We start from the raw sequence: 23,142 nt of genomic DNA, 5'->3' as shown, positions 1-23,142 counted from the left end.
GAATTCCAGATGTTAACATCTGAAGTGCGGACATCTGCAGGGTTTCATGCAACCCAAAATGCTTTGTACAAGTAGTTTCCACTGCTGCTTCCTTATGAGACATTGTTTTAAAACATTTGGTGAAATACACATTGTGTTAAAATATTTTAGCGAGATCACCGAATCACAGAATGGCAGGGGTTGGAAGGGACCTCTGGAGATCATCCAGTCCAATCCCCCTGCTAAAGCAGGGTCACCTACAGCAGGTTGCACAGGACTGCATCCAGGGGGTTTTGAACATCTCCAGGGAAGAAGCCTCCACAACCTCCCTGGGCAGCCTGTGCCAGTGCTCTGTCACCCTTAATGTAAAGAAGTTTTTCCTCATGTTCAGGTGGAACCTCCTGTGCTGCAGTTTTATGCCAGTTGCTGCTTGTCCTGTCACTGGGCACCACTGAGAAGAGCCTGGCCACATCCTCCTGATACCCACCCTTTAGATATTTATAAGCATTAATAAGGTCTCCTCTCAGTCTTTTCTTCTCCAGGCTAAACAGACCCAGGTGTCTCAGCCTTTCCTCATAAGGGAGATGCTCCAACCCCCTCATCATCTTAGTAGCCCTCCACTGGACTGTCTCCAGTAGTTCCCTGTCCCTCTTGAACTGGGGAACCTGGAACTGGACACAGTACTCCAGACGTGGCCTCATCAGGGCAGAGAGGGGAAGGAGATACTTTGGTTAGGTAAGTATGCTGGTTTTATCAATTCCATTTGCCATTGATTGTGACGTATACCAGCAAATCAGTCTTTTCTCCAGCTGCCTTTTTAGCGAACATAAAAGAAGAACAGGATATTTCTAGACTGACTGTCTTCTCCATGAGTCACTCAGGACAGGCTGAAAGATCCATTGTTGCTTGTCACAGGAGCATTAACTATCTTTCTTTACCTAAGCAAGACCAACAAGATTCTTAAGAACAATAGTTAAATATCTTTTCAGGACAAATTGTGACAATGGACATTTTGTAGCTATTACTGGCATCTTAATATTAATTATGTATTTATTATATATTAATAAAAGGATATTAATGCAAATGTAGGTAAATCCAGAATTTGCAGAATTACTAAGGTATGTTTGTTCTTTTTCCTCAGCCAGGAAGGACACAAACACTACAATATTGTTTTTGCTTTAGAGGTGTTTAGCAACAGACCTTTACCAGACAGCTCCTTCATTCTGATCAGAAATTTTTATTCCAATAATTGAGATTTTCCTGAGAATGCACACACAGCTCGTACATTTTCTGGTCCTAAAGAGACAAAGCTTGGTGAGTGGCTTAGCATATTTGCTCGACTGCAGTACGATCTCTCCTGTGGGCAAGGTTACTATACCACACTGCAGGTAGACCAGTACTCACAAGCAGTTTGGAAACTCCATCCAGCAGAGCTGGTGTTTGCTTGTCAATATTAGGTGAAAGAAGTTAGCAAAAATAGTTCAATAGCTGCGTTTCCAGCAGACTGATTTCAAAAAGGCAAATAAAATGGTTGATTTTTACTCTTAAAGTGAAATTGCTTGCATACTTTCACACATAAATGTTTTTGGGCTTTCCCAGTCAACATTCTGATATTAGAAATACTCAGAGAACGCAAATTAAACAGTTTTGTACTTTTTTATATAGATAACTTTGAAATATTTTATGCAAATAATCTCAGTTTTCCCAAGTAACTACTTTCCTTGTGATGCACAGAAATTCCACAACACTATGAACAATGAAAAAAAAATTTCCGAGTCTTGAGTTTAAAAACATTAATCTTTATTTTTTATGACAAGTCCTTTGGTCATTGTACTGTGCTTTTGCCTCTCTTATGTCCATGTAATTCTCCTGAAGAACATTCAATAGATGCTGCTAAAAACAGTATTCTTCTCCTATCAATAAACTGTTATAAATAAGCTGCTCTCTGAGCTGTACCACTAGCTTACTCTTTCCCATTACATTAACTTTGAATTTTTTCCTAATTGCCTTGCAGACCCTCTCACCCACCAAAGATCTCTGTCCCTTCCATCCTGAACCTTCCACAGCTATCAATGATACCTGTCTCAGTGTACCTTCATGTCTTTCTTTTTCATATTTTCTGTCTCTCTACACAGAATATAACCCTGCCTGCAGCACTTTCAAGTCATTCCTTAAGACTTTTCTCCCCCGCAGCAATATTTACAATAAGCCATGAAAGTGACAAATGGTAAAGGAGAACTTTGAACAGTTAAAATAGCTGAACAACAATCTAAGAAATGCAAGTAACCAATGAGATCAGATTATCATTTTACCCTTCAGCATCTCTTCTTTTCCAACCTTTGTAGCTCTTGTTTATTATGTCATGCCACTGATCAGAACATAGATCTCCCAAGGAAAACTAATATTTTTTGTATACCTTTCATAAATCACATAGTGCATTTTGAATAATTTATAGATGTAAAAATGAAATATCTTGTTGTTGGTCAGAGCTTGCTCCCTTTTTTCATTGCCTTTAAACACAGGCCATTAAAACAGTAATTGTATGGGTGTACATATATGCATATAGATTTTAATCTAGCATGTCATCCTGAGGGTGGTACTCAATTTTGGGCAGCTACTACTGATGACAAAACTGGCTGCTTTTATTTTTATTTTTGGTACGGCACACTTGTGCCTCTAAAAAGTTAGTTTATATAGCACAAGACACAAACTGATTTGACATACAGCATGGTCCTAGAAATATATTTCTAAAAATTAAAGTTTATTTTAAAATACAAAGACTACCAAGTCTGATTTTCCCCACAAAGTAAAGTGTAATGTCACTGTCATTTGGTGGAAAGACACCGAGAAGAGGCAAGTGGCAGCTGAAAAGTATCTCAAACCATGCTAAAATGAATATTCTCTTCTATTGATCTTTCACCAAGTTTTAACAACCTGTGTTTTCTTTCCACAGAAGAAATTCTACATGACTCTTCAATGACTTTCCTCCTTTGTACAAATGTACAAAAATACTTGCTTGCAACCTCTTCAGATGTGGGGACCCCAGTCTGAAATAGGTTTACACCATGCACACATTTTGGTTTCCAGGTAGCTAGATATTTTTTAAACAGATGTGCATGTAGCATCTTTCAGGTTGCTAGCAACAGCTTAACCTTACAAAGCAGCTGAACAAGAATTCCCTCAGTATCCAAATGCTAGCTATGGGTAATTTAAGGAATGGGATCAGAATACACGCATGATCAGTCACTGAGGTTTGGTTAAACAGTATTTTACCCCTTGTGCTGCCATAATTTCATTGTGTGCCACTGTCTACTGCAATTCATAGTCTGCTATCTAAATGATAGCCAAACCCTTCTGAGAAAATCATCTGCAAGTGTATCCTTCACTGTGAGAAAAGAAAGCAGTGAAAGTAAAGTCAGATGTCCTTGCAACAGAGGCTGAGGGTATGGGACTCACTGATGGTTGTCTTTTGCTTTACCACACCTATTATAAAGTAGATATAAAACTAGCCTGAAGTTTTTTTCCGTTGTGTTGTTTGAGTCATTTGTCTGAGTGAGGAATGAATGCATTTCAAACAATTGGAGAAAGTAGTCTCATTCAAAAAAAGACTCCAAAAAATAAGATTAAAATATTATTTATATTTTGGAAAATGAGATTGTAACATGGTTCTAAGACAGCTCCAAGAGGAGAAAAACTCCTTTCATAAGAACTATACTGTACTTTAATCAGTATTTTATTTAATTGTACTAGGATCTTCACATATGCTATTGTGTAGAATATAACAATTTGTAGTGAAGGACTCCATTGCCTGTGAGTAGCATAATGAGTAAGAATACCCAGATTTATCTTTGTTTTAACCCTGATAAACAGCATATTCATAGTTTAAAATGATAATCTTTCAGAACTATACTTAATTATAGTCTGTTGTTAATTTCTTTATTCAGAAAATCCTTTGAAAAGAATTGCAACCCGTGCAGCGACTAACTTCAGTCAAATGTATCAACTAATTTACTGTTTATAATAGGAGGTAATTAAAGCAAATACTTTTCCATCAAGACAACAAATATAAGAAAACTGTAATAACTCCGGAACCAGCAGAAGAATTCAATTTTCTAAAGTCTTTGGGTGTCTAAACCCATCTGTGTAGTCAGAATATTGGATCTTCAGTTTTTATTTGTTGTACTATGCCATTCACCACCTCAGAGGTACTAACACTCCAACATTATTAGATAAAGAATTGCCACAAACTAATATTCTTCCACAACCACAATTTTTTCTTAACGCTAAACAGTGCTTGAAGTGATGGAACAACAAGCTCAACATTTATGGAATAGTAAAATTTTAAGGTGTAAGTTGTTGAAGGAGTAGAACATCAATTGTGCAGCCATCTCAAAAAGTTGATTGGTAGTTTTCCAACAAACAAGTGAGCTGGCCATCATATTAACTAAAATTGAAATTTTGCATGAGTCTTTGCAAGTTCAAGACTTCTCAAGCCATGGGTTTCCTTTATCCAAATGCTAGCTGTTTCCCATGGAAATAATTTTCTGTCTTAACTTCAGATGTTAAATGATTGCTCTTACCTAATAATATGCAATATATGCAAATCTCCAAATGCCGCAGCATATCAGGCTCTTTTTCTATTACTACTTTTCAGACTAATCTACTCCTCCTGCATTCCCTTTCATGACAGCTGCAGACAGGCTTCAATTTGCAATTTCATACTCTCTAGTGCAGATGCTTAATTACACATTTGTTTTGAAGCTTTTTGCTCTTTTGCTTAATATATATTTACAAACAGTCAAGTTTTACTTACTATTACATTATTAGCATTATTTTTAGCAATCACGGTAATAGGATTTATGTCTTTAAATACCTGAAAGATATAAAGCTATTTTAAAATGAATGCTGAGGCTCTTCAATCTCAATATAAAAGTTTGTACAGTGTCTATCACACCAAAGTGATTCTTGGACCTTCAAGTGTGACTTGCAACTGAGTAACATGTATGTTTAGTTCTCTAATAATAATAATGATTCCAAAGTGATAGGGCTTCGCACGACAGACCACTTAGCTTTTACATATTTTTCCAGTTGCCTAGTGCACAAAATATTCTGGATATCCTTCACAGTCAGTAAAAAAGGACAACTTTGTCTCCAGTGATAACTAAAGAAAGATATAAATTCATGCTCATTGAAACAAAGGAAGATACTGAATCCCAGTGAGATCAGTGGGAAAAAAGACAACCTCATCTCTTCTTCTAAAACATGCTGAGCAATACAGAAAAAAATAATGTTTTCATGAAGGGAAGAAAACTAAAGCATATTGTTTCAAACTAAAACAAGTTTTAAAAAATGTTTGTTAATTTCTAAAAATCCATTTTTCTAGTATTTACATAGGAAAACAACCAAGGGAAATACTATGATGTAAAGGCTACCAAGAGACATAGCATACAATTCATAGCTCAAATCAATCAAATAAAAACAGCACAATAAATAGTCTCTGTTCCATCAACAGAAAGAAAGAAAACAACCTCCTTACACTACTTTCAGACACACTTACAAACATCTGATGTCATTCAATCTGATACCAACCCAGAAACGTCACATAAATAGAAATCAAGTGAACTATATCTGGTTCTCAGACAAAACGATCCTGTTCTCAGACCATACTGATGAACTGCAATAGAGGAACTCAACAATGGAAGTCAGGAAAACGGAACTGAAAGCAAAGCTGAGCGGACTTAGTTGACCAGCATACACAGGAATATGTGCAAACCTCTTTACAATCTTTAAGAAAATAGGGGAAAAACATCATCAGCAACACAAGCAATTTGAACAATACAGGCTCGTAGTAGTATGACAGGCATAATTTGATGATTGATTTAATCAAAGGGAAATTGTCATGAGGTAGCCAAGTACTGTGCTTCTTAAAAGAAGCCTCACAAATACAAAACAAAGACAGAGGAAGTACAAAATATTAAATGGAAATTAAAAAAAAAAAAACAAACCACATTTATTTTCCATATTTTTTTCCCTTTGAAAAGGATCAAGTCAAAATTTTCCAGAGAATTGAACTCTAAAAGGGAAATAGATGTAGAAGCCAACTATGGAACCTCCAAGGTAGTTGGAAGACAACTGAAACTAAGTGAATGGGACTTATGGCATACTCAGAAAGCACCTAATGTAAGACAAAATTTGACAACACAAAATTTTAGTTCAATAAAATTTCAGAGCAACAAATACCTACAACATATTTGTCTTGATTTAACATTGAGACTGAAAATGGTCTCATGGCATGTCTACCCAAACTCATCACCCAACTGTGCTCTTACAAAGGTCAAAGACGAGCCAGGAAGACATTTTTTCTTTCCTTGGGAGGAAACAAGAAGTGAGAACAGTTCTGTCATCTCCATGAAATTAAAAAATACAAACCAAACCAAACCAAAACAAGACCCCAAAAAAACCCACTTTTTTTTTTTGCAGTAAAACAACAAGTATTTTCCAAATCATTAATCTACTCCAGTGTGTGTCCACTCTGAGGGGAACTCCAGAGATGAAAACTCAGAGCTGGAAAGGTTTGACCAAAGCTTTTCCACTGGTGCAACAGAAATAACACCCATGTAAAAGTCAAAGGGTCCCACAACAATCATTCACACAAATTTCCTTCAGGTATTAGTTAATTTTTTGTTTTCCTCTGGCATGCTTGTACTAAGTTTATATGCCTAATATGTCTGCTATTGATTTGTTTCCTGTACCTCAGGTGTGAGATTTACAACCTGAAGTGTTCATGGTGTAAGGTTCAATTTAATTCCAACAAGAAAAAAATCGGCATTTCCCCTGCATGTTTCCTTTCACTGAGCTAATGAAACAATTTCTGGTTTATGTATTAAGTGCAGAACAAGCTGATTTAGCTCTGGACCTTTACATCATCTGTTAATTTTGAAAAACATAATATTTTCTTGCTTTAAGAGTTTATATACTATTAACTCTCCTTACAGTTCTAGGAATTTTCACCTCATAATATATCTAAAATTTACACAAGCAGGTGTGCTGACACGTTTTTTTATTAATGAAATACCTGTCTTAACAGATGAGTTTCCTGCGTACTCATATTATTTTAATTGCAAGACTGTAATAACAAAAGGAATAACTGCTCCTGCTTTTCCTCAGATCCAGATTAGATAAATTAATAAATGCATAGAAGAAGCTCAGTAGCTGCAGAGATTGTGACAGGTAATGTATTACTTGCTAGGATGGGGAATTTTCTTCACAGCTGTATTTTCTGATAAGGCAGCAAAATAGAGAATGTGATAAACTGGTACCTTTGCAGTACATTGTCATTGTCACTTCTGCTTTAAGAACATTATCATGTCAATAACTAAGTCTCTAAAAAAGGTGTCTGCTACCAGATGCTAGCATCATTTTTATTTATTCCATGACAGACTTCTCAGGATAAAAGATTGATCAGAGTTATTCAATTTTCTTCATTAGAATCATTTACAAAGAGAATACTGGTATTGATCACTGCAGCAAACAGCAGCACACTGCTATTTCATACTGCTGTTTCTTGACTAGCTAAATCAACGCATTATGGAGAAAAAGACCAAAGCACTGCTTCCTTGATACTCACAACAGAAATAATCAATCAGCATTCAAATTTAGCAACACATGGCTGTAAGAACCAGATGATATGTGGTATTTTTCTTCCCGTATAAACAATATTTTGCAAGACGGTAGTTATGAATATGCAATATATAGAGCATAAACTTTATCAAAAACTCAGGTAATCCCAGGTGAGGTTGTGAAGCTGTTGACAGATTCCCTAGGTTCTATCGCTGAACGTACTATGTTCACACTATCTTCTCCTTTGATCCAACAGTTCCCTCTGGCATTACTGAGAAAATCTTACCAGACAAGCTTCTGGATAAAACACACCTAGTTAAGCTCTCCTAATGCCCCTAATTCCTGTTTTCTTCCACTGCAACTGCAGAGGTTCCTCTGATTTTTCTACTCTCAGATTTAGATGCAAATTAAATGCACTCTTTGCCCATCTCTGAATTGACCCTGTCATGCTAGAAATTGCTGTGACTTTGCAATTTGAAATGCACTTACATGGCAATCCTGAGTATCAGAATGATTATAAATGTTGCATATGATTGAACACTGCATAGCACTGTGCAATGTGCTAGGATTAATTAAATTTCAAAGCAAAAAATACATTTCACTAAAGCTTTAAATTGCCCACACAGTCATCTACATTAATCATGTCATTTCATACCAAAATTGTTCATTTTGGCTGAAGGTAATTTCTTATTTGCCTAGTCCTGCTTCTGACTCAAAACAGAGCAGAGTCCATGAACATCACTAACTTTCAATTAGTGTTGAATTAAAACAAAAAGCCCCAAAAATGTACACCTATATTATTAACAGTTGCATCCAACTCAGCAAATCAAAGCATGTGATACTGAGAAGTAATTAATAAAACTGTGCTCCTAGTGAAGGTATCTGTAAAATATTAAAGCTAAAAGTTGATTGTTTCATCAGTGTTTAATTAACCATTAAGTCTCCTTACTGTAACTATATTCCAGTACTGTGTAAACTTCTTTCCTTTTAAATGGGAGGAAATAACTTCATTTTATTTTATTTCATCCATACAGTGGCTGTTACCACCTTTGTTCCAATGAAGTGAAAGGGTGGGGGAAGAGAAATGATGCAAAAAAAAAAAACCAAAACATTGATAAAGAAATAAAATAATAGCAAAATAAAATAAAATAAAAAACCAAAGACCTTCCATTGATCTCAGAAAAAGACATTGAATTACACCTAATCTCATCAGGAATAGGTTACCAAAATTAATAAAAGTCTGAAACTAACAGATCTCCCAAAGTGCTTAAGACACATGGTCTACTTCATCTAGTGCACAGCAGCATATGAGTGAAAAGGGAAACTAATGGTCCAGCAACTAATGTTGCTAATGGTCCCACATCTTCTTTCTGCTTTCCCATTTAGAGTCAATGAAACAGATTAACTAATGCAACGTCAGAATGAAGAGTAACAGATCAGAATAATCCTCTGTATGCTGCCAATACACCTGCAGGTTCTGGTGATGCTAAACAGGCTTTTTAATTACATATTTATGATAGTGCCAGGAGGCACTGTTGTAATGTCTAAATGGAAAATTGTTTAGATGACTGTATCTATCAGTTCATGATCTGCATTTGACAAGAATTGCTAGTGGCAACTTCAGAACCAGCCTTGAAAATTGCCCTGAATTCTAGCAGATTAGGCAAATACTTGTGCTCTGTGAAAATGAGCAGGTCTGACAAATGCCAGACAACAGCATTACACAGCACAATAGAGTCACACATCACATGGGTTATATTCATCCATACTCCCTCAGCTTCATATAAAGCTCTCCACTGCTAACCAGTATACAGCAAATACTTCCAGTCCAGCTAACATAACACAAAGAAATTTACACACGGGCCACCTTTGCCTATCCTTGAGAATCTAGACCTTTTTTAACACTACGGATTAAAAACTAGTGACACTTTACTATATATTCTTAATTTTCCTACTTTACATTACTCTCCCATTTTTCTCCATTCCCCCCCAAAACGTCATATAAAAACATCTGTCTGCCTAAGAAACAAGTTTCTGCAAGTCTTTGAAGACAGTGTCCATCACATGTCTGTCTTGAGAAAAGCTTACTTGTTGAGAAAACCTTACTTGTTAAGAAATACTAGAATAACTTGACATATGTATCATCAAACCCTCTTGGTTTTGTTTCCACTAGCTGGAATAAAGACTGGTAAATGTTTGGTAAAAGCATCATTGGTTCAAGAAAGCCGAGGAACAACATTTTACTGTCAGTGGTAGGGAAGTGCCCATCTAGAAGTCTAAGTATTGAGTAGAGTTAGCCTGGATTATTCAATGAAAAAAAAAAAAAGATTATGGACAGAACTTCCCTAAGAAGTGTGGCCAGCACGTCGATGGAGGTTATCTTCCCACTCTGCCTTGGTGAGGGCACATATGGAGTACTGTGTCCAGTTCTGGGGGCCCCAGTTCAAGAGGGACAGGGAACTACTGGAGACAGTCCAGTGGAGGGCTACCAAGATGATGAGGGGGCTGGAGCATCTCTCCTACAAGAAAAGGCTGGGAGACCTTGGGCTTTTTAGCCTGGAGAAGAAAAGACCGAGAGGGGACCTTATTAACGCTTATAAATATCTAAAGGGCGGGTGTCGAGTGGATGTGGCCAGGCTCTTCTCAGTGGTGACAGGACAAGCGGCAACTGGCATAAAACTGGAGCACAGGAGGTTCTGCCTGAACATGAGGAAAAACTTCTTTACTTTAAGGGTGACAGAGCACTTGCACAGGCTGCCCAGGGAGGTGGTGGAGATGTTCAAACCCCCCTGGATGCAGTCCTGTGCAACCTGCTCTAGGTGACCCTACTATAGCAGGGTGATTGGACTGGATGATCTCCAGAGGTCCCTTCCAACCCCTACCATTCTGTGATTCTGTGAAGTCACCCACAGTTCTGGTCGCATAATAAACCTGCAAGTAATTCCTCCTGGACTCCAGAAGCCTGTTAGTTTGTTGCAGTACGTGAAACTACAAAAACTTACATTTATATCATCCCCTCCTATCAAGCCTTCCCATTCTGTATAGGGCCGAAAAAGTGTTGAAAAATGGATAAGAATAAATGAAAAATTAAACTTCATTATAAACATAAGTGAATAACAGTGTCCTGGACAAACTGTTAGCTATCACTATAGCTGTTGTTAAACAAGTTTTTGCATGAACAGTTTAAAAAATTTACATATGTCACGCTCATATATTATTCTAGAAGTAATTCAGTATTATTCCTTCATTTAATTATGTATACTTGTATAGTACAGTGACTTTGATTCTGCACCAGTGAGATTACATACATTTGAAACAATACCAAACTTGTACTTCAAACAAGGGAACTGGGTGTGTACAGTAAGAATAGGTATATCCATCGTAAGGAAAGAATTACATCTGCAGTAAAATTCAGTCTGAGCAGACTAAAAAAATCTGTTCCATACTTGTCAGTACTGACATTTCCATAAAAAAGTCAAAGGTCTGGAATAAGTAGCTGTTTCAAACCCTGTCTATCACAATGTACAATTTGCTTCTATGTTGTGTTTGTGTCTGGCAGGGTTTTGGTAGCAGGGGAGAGGCTACAGGAGTGGCTTCAGAAGCTCTCCAGAGTTTCCAGAAGCTCTCCCGGCTCCAGTTCAGACCCACCTCTGGCCAAGGCCAAGCCAATCAGCAAGTCTGTGATAACATATTTAAGAGGACAAGTCTTTATTTTGTGAGCAGAGGAGAGGAGGAGGATGTGAGAGAAACAACCATGTGGACACCCAGTTCACTGAAGAAGGAGAAGGGGAAGGTGCACTGGAGCAGAGATTCCCCTGCAGCCCATGGTGAGATTAACGGTGGAGCAGATACTCCCCTACAGCCCCATGAGGACTGCACGCTGGACTCCACGCCAGAGCAGGTGACTGTGCCCAAAGAAGGCCATAACTCTGAGGAAGCCTTCACTAGAGCAGCCCTTCACTGAGAGGATTGCAGCCTGCAGGAGGGGCCCATGTTGGAGTAGTTTGTCAAGAGCTTCAGCCCCGTCAGAAGGACTCACATTGAAGAAGTTCATGAAAGACTGTCTGCTGTGGGAGGGACCCCACATTGGAGCAGGGAAAGAGCATGAGGAGTCCTCCTCCTGGGGAGAACAGTGTGTGATGAACTGACCGCAGCCCCCATTCCCCTCCTGCGCCACTGTTGGGGAAGAGCCTGGGAAGCAGTGAGGTCAGGGGAGTTGTTTTTAAGGTGTGGTTGTTTTTCTCATTATCCTACTCAGATTTGATTGGTAGAGTGTTGTTGTTTAAATTAATTGATGTTGTTTCCCCAAGCTGAGTCTGCTTTTTGCCTGTGACCATAACTGGTGAGTGAGACCTCACTGTCCTTGTCTCGAGCCTCTTGTTACATTTCCTCCTCCCCATCCCACCAGGGGGCGGCACGGGGTGGGGCAGTTAGGAGCTAGCAGGCAGCTGGTGGTGTTTTGTTGCCAGCTGGCAACGACAGCTTCCAATTCTTCGAAATACTGATAGTTACATAAAACGAAAAGTCAATCTTTGAAAGGTTCTAAAATCCTTGATTGATTAAATCCACGGATAAAATGCATAGGAAGAAATTTTCTCAGCTGTGACAAAGACCCATAAAATTATGTTCGTTCCATGTCTTAATGAAGTTCATTAATATTTTCTGTGAAAATATTTCTTCTTCTTGCTGAGGAGCTCATATGTCCTCTCTTGCATTTCATAGCTCAACATTTGATGCAAGATTCAGAGCTACAAATACACAAATAATGAAGATAAACATTTCTGTAAATTAAAGTTTGCAGAGCTTAACTTAACTGCGTTGCAGAATTAACCAAACATAGACTTGGAAGAGAGTCCACCATCATATTTAAAACATTCACTTTGTTTAAAAAACTCCATTTGACACATGATTTAAGAAGTGATGTATCGTCAGCCAGAGATCCCACGACAGTTGAGAAAGCGAGGAAAAAGTGGAGGCGACAGCCAAACCAAATGTGTGAAATCACCATGGCCCTCAGGCTTTTCCTTTGAGAGCCATTTCCTTCTTTTGGCCACTTTCGTAAGATTATAAATTTCTGTGACATAAATGGTAAAATCACCAGCCTGTGATGGGACAGGCAGAGCCAGAAAATAAGCTGCAGTGCGTAACAAAGCAGTCCAGTGATTTTTAACTATTTTAGACAAAATCAAACACCAAGACAGAGATTTGAAGATACCTACAAGGTCAAATATTGAGCTATTAAATTATTTAGCTTTATTTTTGTGTGCAAATAAACAGTACAGGCACATTTGCACATGGTGGTATGTTTGTAAGTGGTTAAATGTACAAGCATCTTGCTGGCTATTCATACAATCTTCACAAGTACATACATTATCCCAATTGCAGGCTGTACATTTCATCATTTAAATAAAAGTAAGTTTCCAAATATCCACTGTACTCATTGAATTCAGATGAAACAAGCATAGCTTAAACCTTGAAGAAATGTTGTATTCTGGCAACAAATGTCTTGCTCAAAAAGTGACCTACTACTTTACTAGCCGTATGTACACTGATTGATCTCTGACATTATTCCAAGGTGTACAAGTGTAGTTAGCTACATTTAACTGAAAAAAGTATTAAGTAAGTATTACATTACTTATAGAACTCTCAAAAGATGAGTTGGTTAACACAGCATTTGGCTGTGCTGAAAATGCATACAAACACCAAGGCTCTCAGCTATGAACTGCAATGCAGCCATTTCTTATTGTCTTGTACTGAGAGTGTTACTCAGGTTAAAAGTACATGACTGAAACTGGGTGTCAGGTCAGGGAAATATTATATTTAACTCCAGGCTAAATCGTGAACCTCTTAAAAGCAAAGTGTGAACATGTTAGTTAATGGTGTCCAGTGGCTTGTATTCCTCCATAAAGCTGTATGCAGGAACACTGTGAAGGAGGAAAAACATTTGCCATGGCGGTCCTGTTCTCCCTGTTAGTACCAGCTTCAGTAAAGTGGTATGGGCCCAACAGGATCCTCAGAAAAGGAGGGCAGATGTGACCCACCATACTGACTTGTAATGGGAGCCTGCAACAGCACAGAGGACTGAATACGCTGCATTTCATTAATGGTTCAAATCTGCACTCCCAGTTCTCAATTTGTGACAAGCCTATGATATTCCATGTGGTACGGGTTTCGTCCAGTTTGTGAAACAAAAATTACACTGCATATGCTCTCCACTGTCCCTTTTTCCCCTCAGAAGAGAAAAACAAACATAACTATGATCTCCACTGGTCCACGTAATGTAGCTGCTCAGAACGGATAAGAATCCATCTCTTAATTTTTCCCCCTCTAACAATTGTGTTTGGAAGGCAAGCAGAAAAAGCACTGCAGTAGGAGTACTTTAATAATGTCATTGCAAGGGAACTGAACTGTACCAAACGTGCACAGCAGGCATGATGGCATTTGTATTTCTGGCATCGCCTTCTAAAGAAATAAGACATTAATCCTGCAGTCCAGTTTTCACCTTGCTCCAGAATACTTAGCGCACATTCCAATGACTGCAACTCTATTTGTAACTCCTTCTATCACTGCTAAAGATTTATTACTATTATTAACTGTAAGTGCATGTACTCTCAGTGTTATTCGAATGAGACTCCTCACACTCAGAGGTCTGCTATGGTTTCAGCAAGTATTCTTAACCTAGATACATTTCTTGTGAATACAGTAATTCTCAGATCCACATATAAGTAGATAACATTTTGACATCTGTGCTCTCTTCAATAAAATTTATACCATGGCCAAGAGTCCACATTCAAAAATTAGTTCTGAATCTCCTCCTCTATCCCTGAAGTCTAAAATCATGAAAAAAAAAAAAAAAAAAACAAAACTGAGCATGCTTTCCATAATAAAAATATGGATCTTCCCCTGGAAGTTTCAACTCTATAGGAGCACATCTACTAGCTGCAGACATCAGTAAAATACAGAGTAGCAGAGACTGTTTTCCCTTTATTTTATGTAATTTGTGGTCTATTATGGCATCACAAATCTGGTACCCTGCTAGTAACTGGAAAATAACCAGAAGACACTCACTTTCTGCTACTGTGGTCTATGCACCTGTATCCAATGACCTATATTAATATTTAAAAATAAGAGAGAACAGTGCTATACATAGGTGCCTGCTTACAGCTGCAGAAAGAACATTACTCAATGTTGTGTAAGGATGGTTTTGTGACAATCTGTTAAAATTCAGACCTTTTAATAAGTAAAGAAGTGTCAAATACTGTTTCTGTCTTCTGCATGGTAGTACATGGAGGAACCATGCTGTCAAAACTAAGTATCACTGGAATTGAGTAGATGAGAGAAAACCATAATGCCTGAAGTAGATTTTGTTTTGAAATAAGGTCTTAAATGCCTGAATTTTAAGAAGAAACACAAACTAGAAAATAAGCTGCTCAGTGTTACACTTCTCCAGTTTTCAGTCTTTGAATTCTGGACTTGACCCTGAAGATAGAATTTCAGTTCACCTACAAGTGTAACATAATCTAGCATAAACAAGGCTGGTTAAAAAGAGTTTTAATGAATTCACACACAGGAGTAATCTTAATTGATCATTAAGATCCATATATTCAATTTTCATGGTCTTTTTTCAAGCTTTAAAAGTACATTTATTTACAATTAGCAGTAAGAAAAATCTTGTGATAAAATATTTACTTAACCATCAATTAGCAGAAACAAAATCTCTAGCTTTCTTATTAAATCATAGTCCTCAAAAAAGATTAGCAATCCCAAGAAAGGTCCTCTTCCCCTCCAAATCATGATGTCTCTAGGCATCTGGCCTACACAGAGAGTTGATAGATGAATAGGTGGGAAAACAAAAGAATGTCACAAGCACTGAACATGAAAGAAAACTCAGCATAAATTCTTGCTTAAGATCATTTCAGTTTGAACATCCACTACAAGAGAAATCTCTCTAAAAAGCAGAGTTTGTTGCTCCAGCAACAAGTTACATGAAGGAAACCTGTTGAAACATGCAAAAGGGAAACCACAGTCTGAGAACAACAGTTTGATTCCAAATTTTCCATATCTTTGTCTCTAAGGATGTGTGCAAGGTATCTAGCGATGTAGTGGGGTGCCTAGACAGGTTGGAGAATCCCACTAGGCATGTAGATGTCTGAATGTTTACAAAATGGTCCTGTCAGACTCAGACCCCACAGTCCTTTATTCACTGAATTTGGTTGCATGCTCCCATATTTCTGCCAGATCCAGAGACAATCCATACAGGTTCAGGAGGAGAACAAATAACTCAAACTGTATGATCGTGCACGAACAAATTTAGACCCTACTCTGTGTTTAAACCACAAAGCCTGTGTACAATCCATGAGTTCAGAACACTCTTTCCCTTAATAGTTTAGACAAGTGTAACAGCTGCAATATCTCTTTTAGTTATAGGAAGCTGGAAGTGTTGTACATTTACAGACAGTTATTTTTTAATTTATGAAATCAGAAAAACTTGGGTTGGGAGGGACCTTTTGAGAGCTGTAGTCTGAACTCCTGCTAAAAGCAGGGTTACATTCAGAGCTAGATCACATTGCTCTAGGCCATCTTCAGTCAACTTTTGAAAATCTCTGAAAGTTCCCACAGCTTCTCTGTGCAACATCTCCCAGTGGTCGACCACCTCACTGTGAACTTTCTTTGATATACCAAAGTTCCCTGGTTGCAACTTCTGACCTCCTGTGCTCCTCTGAGAAAAAATTGACTCTGCCTTCTCTGTAGCCATCTTTAATTATGCTGCCAAACAGTACAGACAGATCCCCTCTTAGACCTCTTTCTCCAACGTTAACAAGACCAGTTCCTTTTGCTTCTTCTTATATGCCATGTATTCCAGCCCTCTAACCACCTTACTTGTCCTTTACTGGATTTGCCTTAAATCGTTAATCTCTTTTTTTGGGTGGCTCCACAATAGGACAGAGAATCCTACACGTGGCCTCACTGTGTTGAGAAAAGAAAACAATCACTGGCCCCTTTTGCCAATGCAGCCCAGAATGCAGTTAGCCTTCATTGCTGCCAGGCATTGCTGACCGATGTTCAACTTGTTTCCTACTAGGAGCCCTAGATCCTCTTCTGCAGAGCTATTCGCTACATAGCAGGCCTATACCAGTGATTTGGGACATTCTGTCCCAGGTAATGGAATTGGTTTTGTCTTTGATAAGTTTCATGGAAGGTATTTGTTGAATATAAATTTGTTGCAAAAGATCAGTGCAAAACCAGAATGAAATTAAGTAGCAAAGATCTGGCAAGCCAGTACTTTTTTAAACTATACAGGGGAAAATACTCAGTAATCATCTGGTGGTCTTAGCAGAGTTTATAAGCACTTTGCATGAACTACTGAGCATCTGGGCAGCACTTCCTCCCATGTAAGAGGAAGAACTGTCTGGATTAGAATTATGCTGGGTTTGTAGGTTTCAAGACAGAGTAGACGTAGGAAGCATCATTAAACTAGCTAATACACAAATTTGCAATCAATGCAGAAGTGACAGGCACATGCCTTTTGTCCCAGACTGAAAACTACTTCAGCCCAAAAGACCCAGTTAAAACCTCTGATACTCCTCTTCCTATAAATATTATATAAAATGTTATTATTAAATTCTGATAACATCAGAGGAAACTCTTACATCAAGGCATTATTTGACACTAAACATGGGGTTTCAGAAAATCCTTTGATTTCTGAAGTAAGCTGTTTGTTGCTATTTATATTCACAATCCCTGCATTATCAGCCCAGTGATTTACCACAATACTTGAGTTTTTTCAATGGAAAAAACTGTCTGTATGGCTCATCAACTAAGAATATCTTTTACATATAAAGATTATTTCTGGTTTTGTTTCTGTACTATCCATGAGCCCTTATCAAGGACTTGAATAACATATTGCTTAACACAATGGTAAGTAACACAGAACAAACAAAAAAAAAAAGACTATTCATGCTCAATAGATCATTCAGTCTAAACTTCATACAGAGGATGATATATGGATTCAAAACAGTCCAGGGAGAATATCAGGCAGCAGGGAGGAACCATTGGCCTCTGGAAAGGATGATACTCAGAGCATATGAGTGGCTAACCAGTTGTCAGGTTATGTTGGCATGAATGCAAAAGCAGATTTAAAGAAGGTAATCTGGCACCTTTATATGATTTTTTTTTCTAGTACTGAGGTGATAAGTACCAAAAAAGGGATGGAGGTATCTGTTCAAAAAATGTGCCTACTGGTGCCACAAAGACTGGCATCATGGGCCAGTCAAGCAGGAATCAATCTGTATCTACTGCTAGCAATGGTGACAGCAGTGCAGCTCTCAAGAGTCTTGCACATGAAGGTAAGCACTTACAGGTCCCGAGGGAGAACCTATGAGAAGATGGTCAGCAGTGGCATGGCGTCATGAACAGATATAGCTGGGAAAGGCTAGCTTTTCCTAGCTTAGAGAAAAGAATGTCTCATTACTTCCGATGCAGAAATGCTGAGGAAAGAGAAGGCCATACTTTAAATTTTACAGTAAAAAAAGTATCTATAAAACATCTGAACCATCTGCAAGTGGAAACATAAGAAAAAAAGTTATGTAGAAAACTACACTCAAATCAGAGCCCAGAGATTTAACCTAAAATCAGTCCAGTTCTGAGCTGCATGTAAAATCAAAGGGATAAGATGGAAGCAGAAGAAGAGTTAAAACAACATATGTAGGCTTGAGTCTACAGCCAGTCTCATGAAGGTACAGTCCTGCCTCATTGGTGCCAGAACCCAAGAGGTCAACGTGGATCCACATTTGTGCAGGAGTTGGCAAGTACAGCCAGACTGTACAGCAGGGAAAAGAGGGTTTTCCCTCATGCTTAGCGACATGTCACTATAATCTTGGAAGGGTTTTGAGCAAGTGAAAGTTTTATTTTTAATAAAACAACTGCTTTGAGATGAAAAAAACCATACTATTTTATTGTTTAACTCAAAAGGCATCAAGAAACCAGTTCATGATTCTGATCAGCACTTCCATCACGTGACTTTATGAGCTCTGAAATGCTTCTGGTGACCAATCCACACTGGCCTCAAGCTCATATAGGGGTCAGTAAGGGGGGAACTCAGGAAATTGCCTGGTTCAAGTAAATAAAAAAGGGCAACAGGGAGGCTCTATGATAATTATCACATGCTTTTAATTAGCTCATGTTCCCTAGTAGACTACCATGGCGTGACATGAGAAATCAATTTTTACAATGGAGTCAATGACTGCTTTTTCAATGACAAATTAACATATTCTTAGTGTGTTTCTTAACAGTTTGGAAAATGCCTAGAAAAGAAATACTGTGTATGTGTACAAATTCCATCTTATAATTCCTAGCACTGTTCCCATGACTTTAGTATTCTAACAACATTAAAGCCCGCTGGATTATGGAATTATAATAATGAAAAAAAATTATGCCTGTCTGGAAGACCCCAGTTAGAATGTAATTATGATGTGAAATCACAATGGCAAAATAATTGAAATGTATGGCTGTGAGGCGCTATTATGATCGTGTAAAAATGCTTTCACTAAACATTCACTGCCATGATGAATATGTTGTATCACTGGAGTTAAGGTTATGCTGTCTGCAAAGGCTGTATATCTACACTGATTATAAGCAATATGTACCTCAGTGTACTGACAAATTGTGGCCTATGATATATTTCTATGAGCAAGGGGCAAGTAATAACTTTTTTGTGAAATTATTGATGAAACCACCACGTGTTGCAGTGCCTTCAATACACACTTGGAAAGAAACTGCTTGTCTCTGTTCTTTCCTGGTTTTCTATGTTAATCTTTTAGCATAGAACTATCTGTTTGTTAATACCGTAACACAGAGGCTAGTGTTATATCATTACAAAAGGAAGATACAGCGATATCCATTACAACTTCTATATTTTAGGCATAAGACTAGATTGCTGGCACACCCAAGCCTTCCAGAGCTGTTTCCTTAATTTTGTCAGTGAACATCATTTATACATACACACACACATATACATGAGGTATTTAAGAGCTTCTCTATTGAATTTCAGTTAAACAGTGACAGAGCCATTCCAATATATCTTAAGACAGCATCATAAGAAGACTATTGACAGGGAAATCCTCAGCCCTCTTCTTGACATGAGTCAAACCCTAACAGGTGGCTGCAAATCCTCATGGCCGCCTGCTCCTGCAGGGACAATCCTCCCCGCTCCCAATTCTACACACCTCTATAATGCCTACAGCAATTGTTTAAATGATAGCCTATTTTTTGAAAATATAATGCATTTGCCCCCAAATTTCACTTCTATATAGCAGGTGTAACAAAGAAAAAGTATTACAACCATGTTGTCCACACTCATAACTTGACAATCAGAGAAGCCAGGGGTACCAAAGTGTTCGGAATGTCTCAATTATTAAAAGATCCATTTCGAAGTTTAACATTTAGTGTAAGTGGAAGGAACTGCATATGCAGATCAGTTAGCTATTGAATGTGTAAGCATCATGAAGCTCCCTCTTAGTGTTGCATAATCTTGTTCTTTTCCTTAAGCCCATATGAACTAATTGCAGAGAGATTTAGTGGCTACCCTTATATTGTTATCATCACTGAGAACAAAGACAACTTTGACCATTCAATTTGTTGGGAGGGTGTGTGTGGTAAAACAAACAGAGTAATCAGTAATTAAGAAATGGGTTTGAGATCCATGATTTTTGTTCTAGCAATACAGAGGATTTATAAAATTGATTAGCAGAGTTTAAAAATATCCTCAACTGCCAAGTACTGGCTAATGAAATCACATTAAAAGCGACTGCTTCTATAAAATGTATTCAGTGTTGTTATCTGCACTGACACAGTAACATTCATCTAGAGATACCTTTTTGGGTTGTTTTGGTTTCTCGTCTTTCTCTCTACTCTTTGAATTACTTATAGAGCTCCAAAGTGGCTATAAATAGACATTTTTATACACCTTCTTCCTGTAAGAAGTGGATCTGAAAACTCAAAGATCCAAGCACGACAGAACGATGTTTGTAAATTTGTGTAAACAAGCAGTACCAAACAGATTATTTTCATGCAGCCTCTTTAACCATAAAACTTAGATAATTTAAAATCTTTATTAGAAGTGTAATCACTGCACTGTACAAATAGGCAGAGTAGTTCATTTCCAACAACAAATGATCAAATGGAAAGGAATGCCTCAAAGGACGCAGCCATCTGAGAACTGAGCTGCTGTTTCCACTCATGATCCTTTGACACAGAGGGAAGCTTAGAGGTATAATGGAGGGTGACTATGGTCCACTTTATTGGAATCTATAGAGCCAAACTTCTAGTATTGATACTTCAGGAATCCGACCTGTCACGGGCTTAATGGTCTAATGAGAAATCTTCTGTGTTATTTAAATGGCACAAATAGCTTTCTGCAAATTAACATTCTGAATCTAATTTTGATGCAGTTGGTATCTTAGGGTACTTCTAATTGATAGTGAGCAAGGGAATAAAATCAGGAAACTGAGCTAAGTTAAAATGAGACTGTTGCGATAGAACCATGCACTGTAAAGATGCAGGGAACAAACAGTACATCTGCTAGAAGACAAATGTTCCTAAATATTTTATAAGAAGCCCTCCTTTTCTGTAATAGCCTGGGTCCTTCAGGCCCAAACCACTTATCTACGCACATATATTGCAGTTTCTACCATGTTGCAAGCCCCTATGCTCTTAACACACTACCCCCACCTGCCCCCTACCTCCACAGCCCTGTCCCATGAAAGCCTTGCTTTATCTGTTGTGCCCAGGCATGCCCAGGGAGGGCAAGCATGGACCTGCTCACAGCATTGATCTCACCAAGTCACACAAGGCTGGGTCAGCCTGCCTATTTGCCACACTGCACCAAGGCAACAGGACAGCCCATCTGCATCAACAGAATGGACAGAAAAGCATACCCCAGGCTCATCTTCAGCCATTTGTCCTGCTGACTTTTGTCTTCCCTGATTTAAAATAAACATTATACTTTTTGAATGGCTAGACAATAGTCACTGGTATAAAAGTAGTAAAAGAAAAGCTAGGAAAAGGCCAGAGAGCATTTTCCTGGATTTCCTGCACTTTCCAGATTGCATGCCACCTGACCCTTGGAAAGGCTCCCAAGCAGTATGACAATGTTGCTGGACAGTTGTATCATCTACTCTATTACGCCTGTATAAATCCAGCAGAACTCCAATACTCCAACCATGGTTTGTTTGATTTTTTTTTAAATTAGTTCATCTGGATGTCTGCTTTTCTGTATGAGAACGAAATGTATCCCTCTCACTCTTAAGTTTTACTGTGCAGTCTTCCACTTTAGTGGTTTATTTATACTTACTGACTGAAAAATAAAAAAACCCTAAACAATAAAATTAAAATCTTCATTAAATCCACATTAGCTGTTAATGCATTTTGTGGATTGCTTATTTATATTGAATACAAACATATTTTCATATAAGCATTGTTGTTGACAAATACATATTTAGGCATACTGTAAGCAACCCTTATAATAGCACAAAAACAGAGCAAAGACTTTACTCACCAAGCCATCCTGAGCCAGAATTGGGTATGCACATATCTGTTTCAGCACTGGGTAACACAAATCCAACCACAAAAACTTCAACCCCATCAGCCATTAGGGCCATTCCCAACACAAAGAAGAGGGCCCACTGGAAACGACCATGGCCACACTCTTGTATTATCAGTTCGTACTGCTGTGCTAGCTCTTCTTCATCAGCTTTCCTCTCTGTTTCCAATTCATGACGATCCTTATATTCATCACGTCTAGTCTGACCTAAGGCCACCATGCCATCCTTGCCCTGTCCCATGTTGGGGATTCCCTGATACTCCCCTTCATAAATTTCATCATCTTCATCATGCCCTTCAGTTGCTTCACTTGATCCTTCATCATCATTAACTTCTACACCATAGTTTCCTCCTTGGACATAGTAATCATCGTCATCTTCTTCATCCTGGAATCGGTTGTAGGACCTCTGTGTGTAGCCATCCTGAGCTTTGTCAACAGCTTTATTCACTTTTTTCACTGCTTGCCTCTTCATCTCTTTGGCAATATCTTTTGCTCCTTTCATTAATGAAGTTCTATCTTTGTATGTTTCCTCCATCTTGTATCAAAGGATTTTCGCTGTGCTGCAGAGGGACCTGCTGAATACTGTTTAGAATATCTATTGTGTGTTGGACGTCAGTAGAAAAAGCCCAAGTACATGTGAAGCTGTAATATTCAACCTGCAAAATACAAGAGAAAAAAGTTTATATGTTGCTCCTTCTTAGTTGCTTCTTCACACTGATATAGTACCATAACAATCTTCATTCAAGCACAGTTCAGGGCCTCAAATATACAAACCTGGATTTTCTTCAGACGTTAATATCCCAGACTAGGAAGAAAATACTCTGAAGAGAAATAAAAACATCTCTACCAGTTTTCAGAATGAAATGTATTACATTCTAGTCTTTCAATGGATGCCAGATTTTATTTTGAAAGAAAACAAAGTGATTCCAAGCACCTTACTTCAT

At 38.1% G+C, this 23,142-nt stretch overlaps 1 protein-coding gene across 1 annotated transcript in view; it reads right to left on the bottom strand.

Moving 5' to 3' along the window:
• Positions 1–22,733, bottom strand: part of SV2C (synaptic vesicle glycoprotein 2C) — an 82,696-nt gene extending 59,963 nt beyond the window's left edge. Inside the window, exon 1 of the mRNA XM_086479527.1 lies at positions 22,154–22,733. Coding sequence (XP_086335653.1) covers positions 22,154–22,733 — 580 coding nt within the window. The remainder of the gene's footprint in view (positions 1–22,153) is intronic.
• Positions 22,734–23,142: the final 409 nt, after the last annotated feature.

The sequence above is a fragment of the Leptosomus discolor genome, chromosome Z (genome assembly GCF_034619465.1).
Source record: "Leptosomus discolor isolate bLepDis1 chromosome Z, bLepDis1.hap2, whole genome shotgun sequence".
Taxonomy (NCBI): Eukaryota; Metazoa; Chordata; class Aves; order Leptosomiformes; family Leptosomidae; genus Leptosomus; species Leptosomus discolor.
The sequence above is the reverse complement of the archived record's forward strand: the minus strand, read 5'-3'. Positions and strand labels throughout refer to the sequence as shown.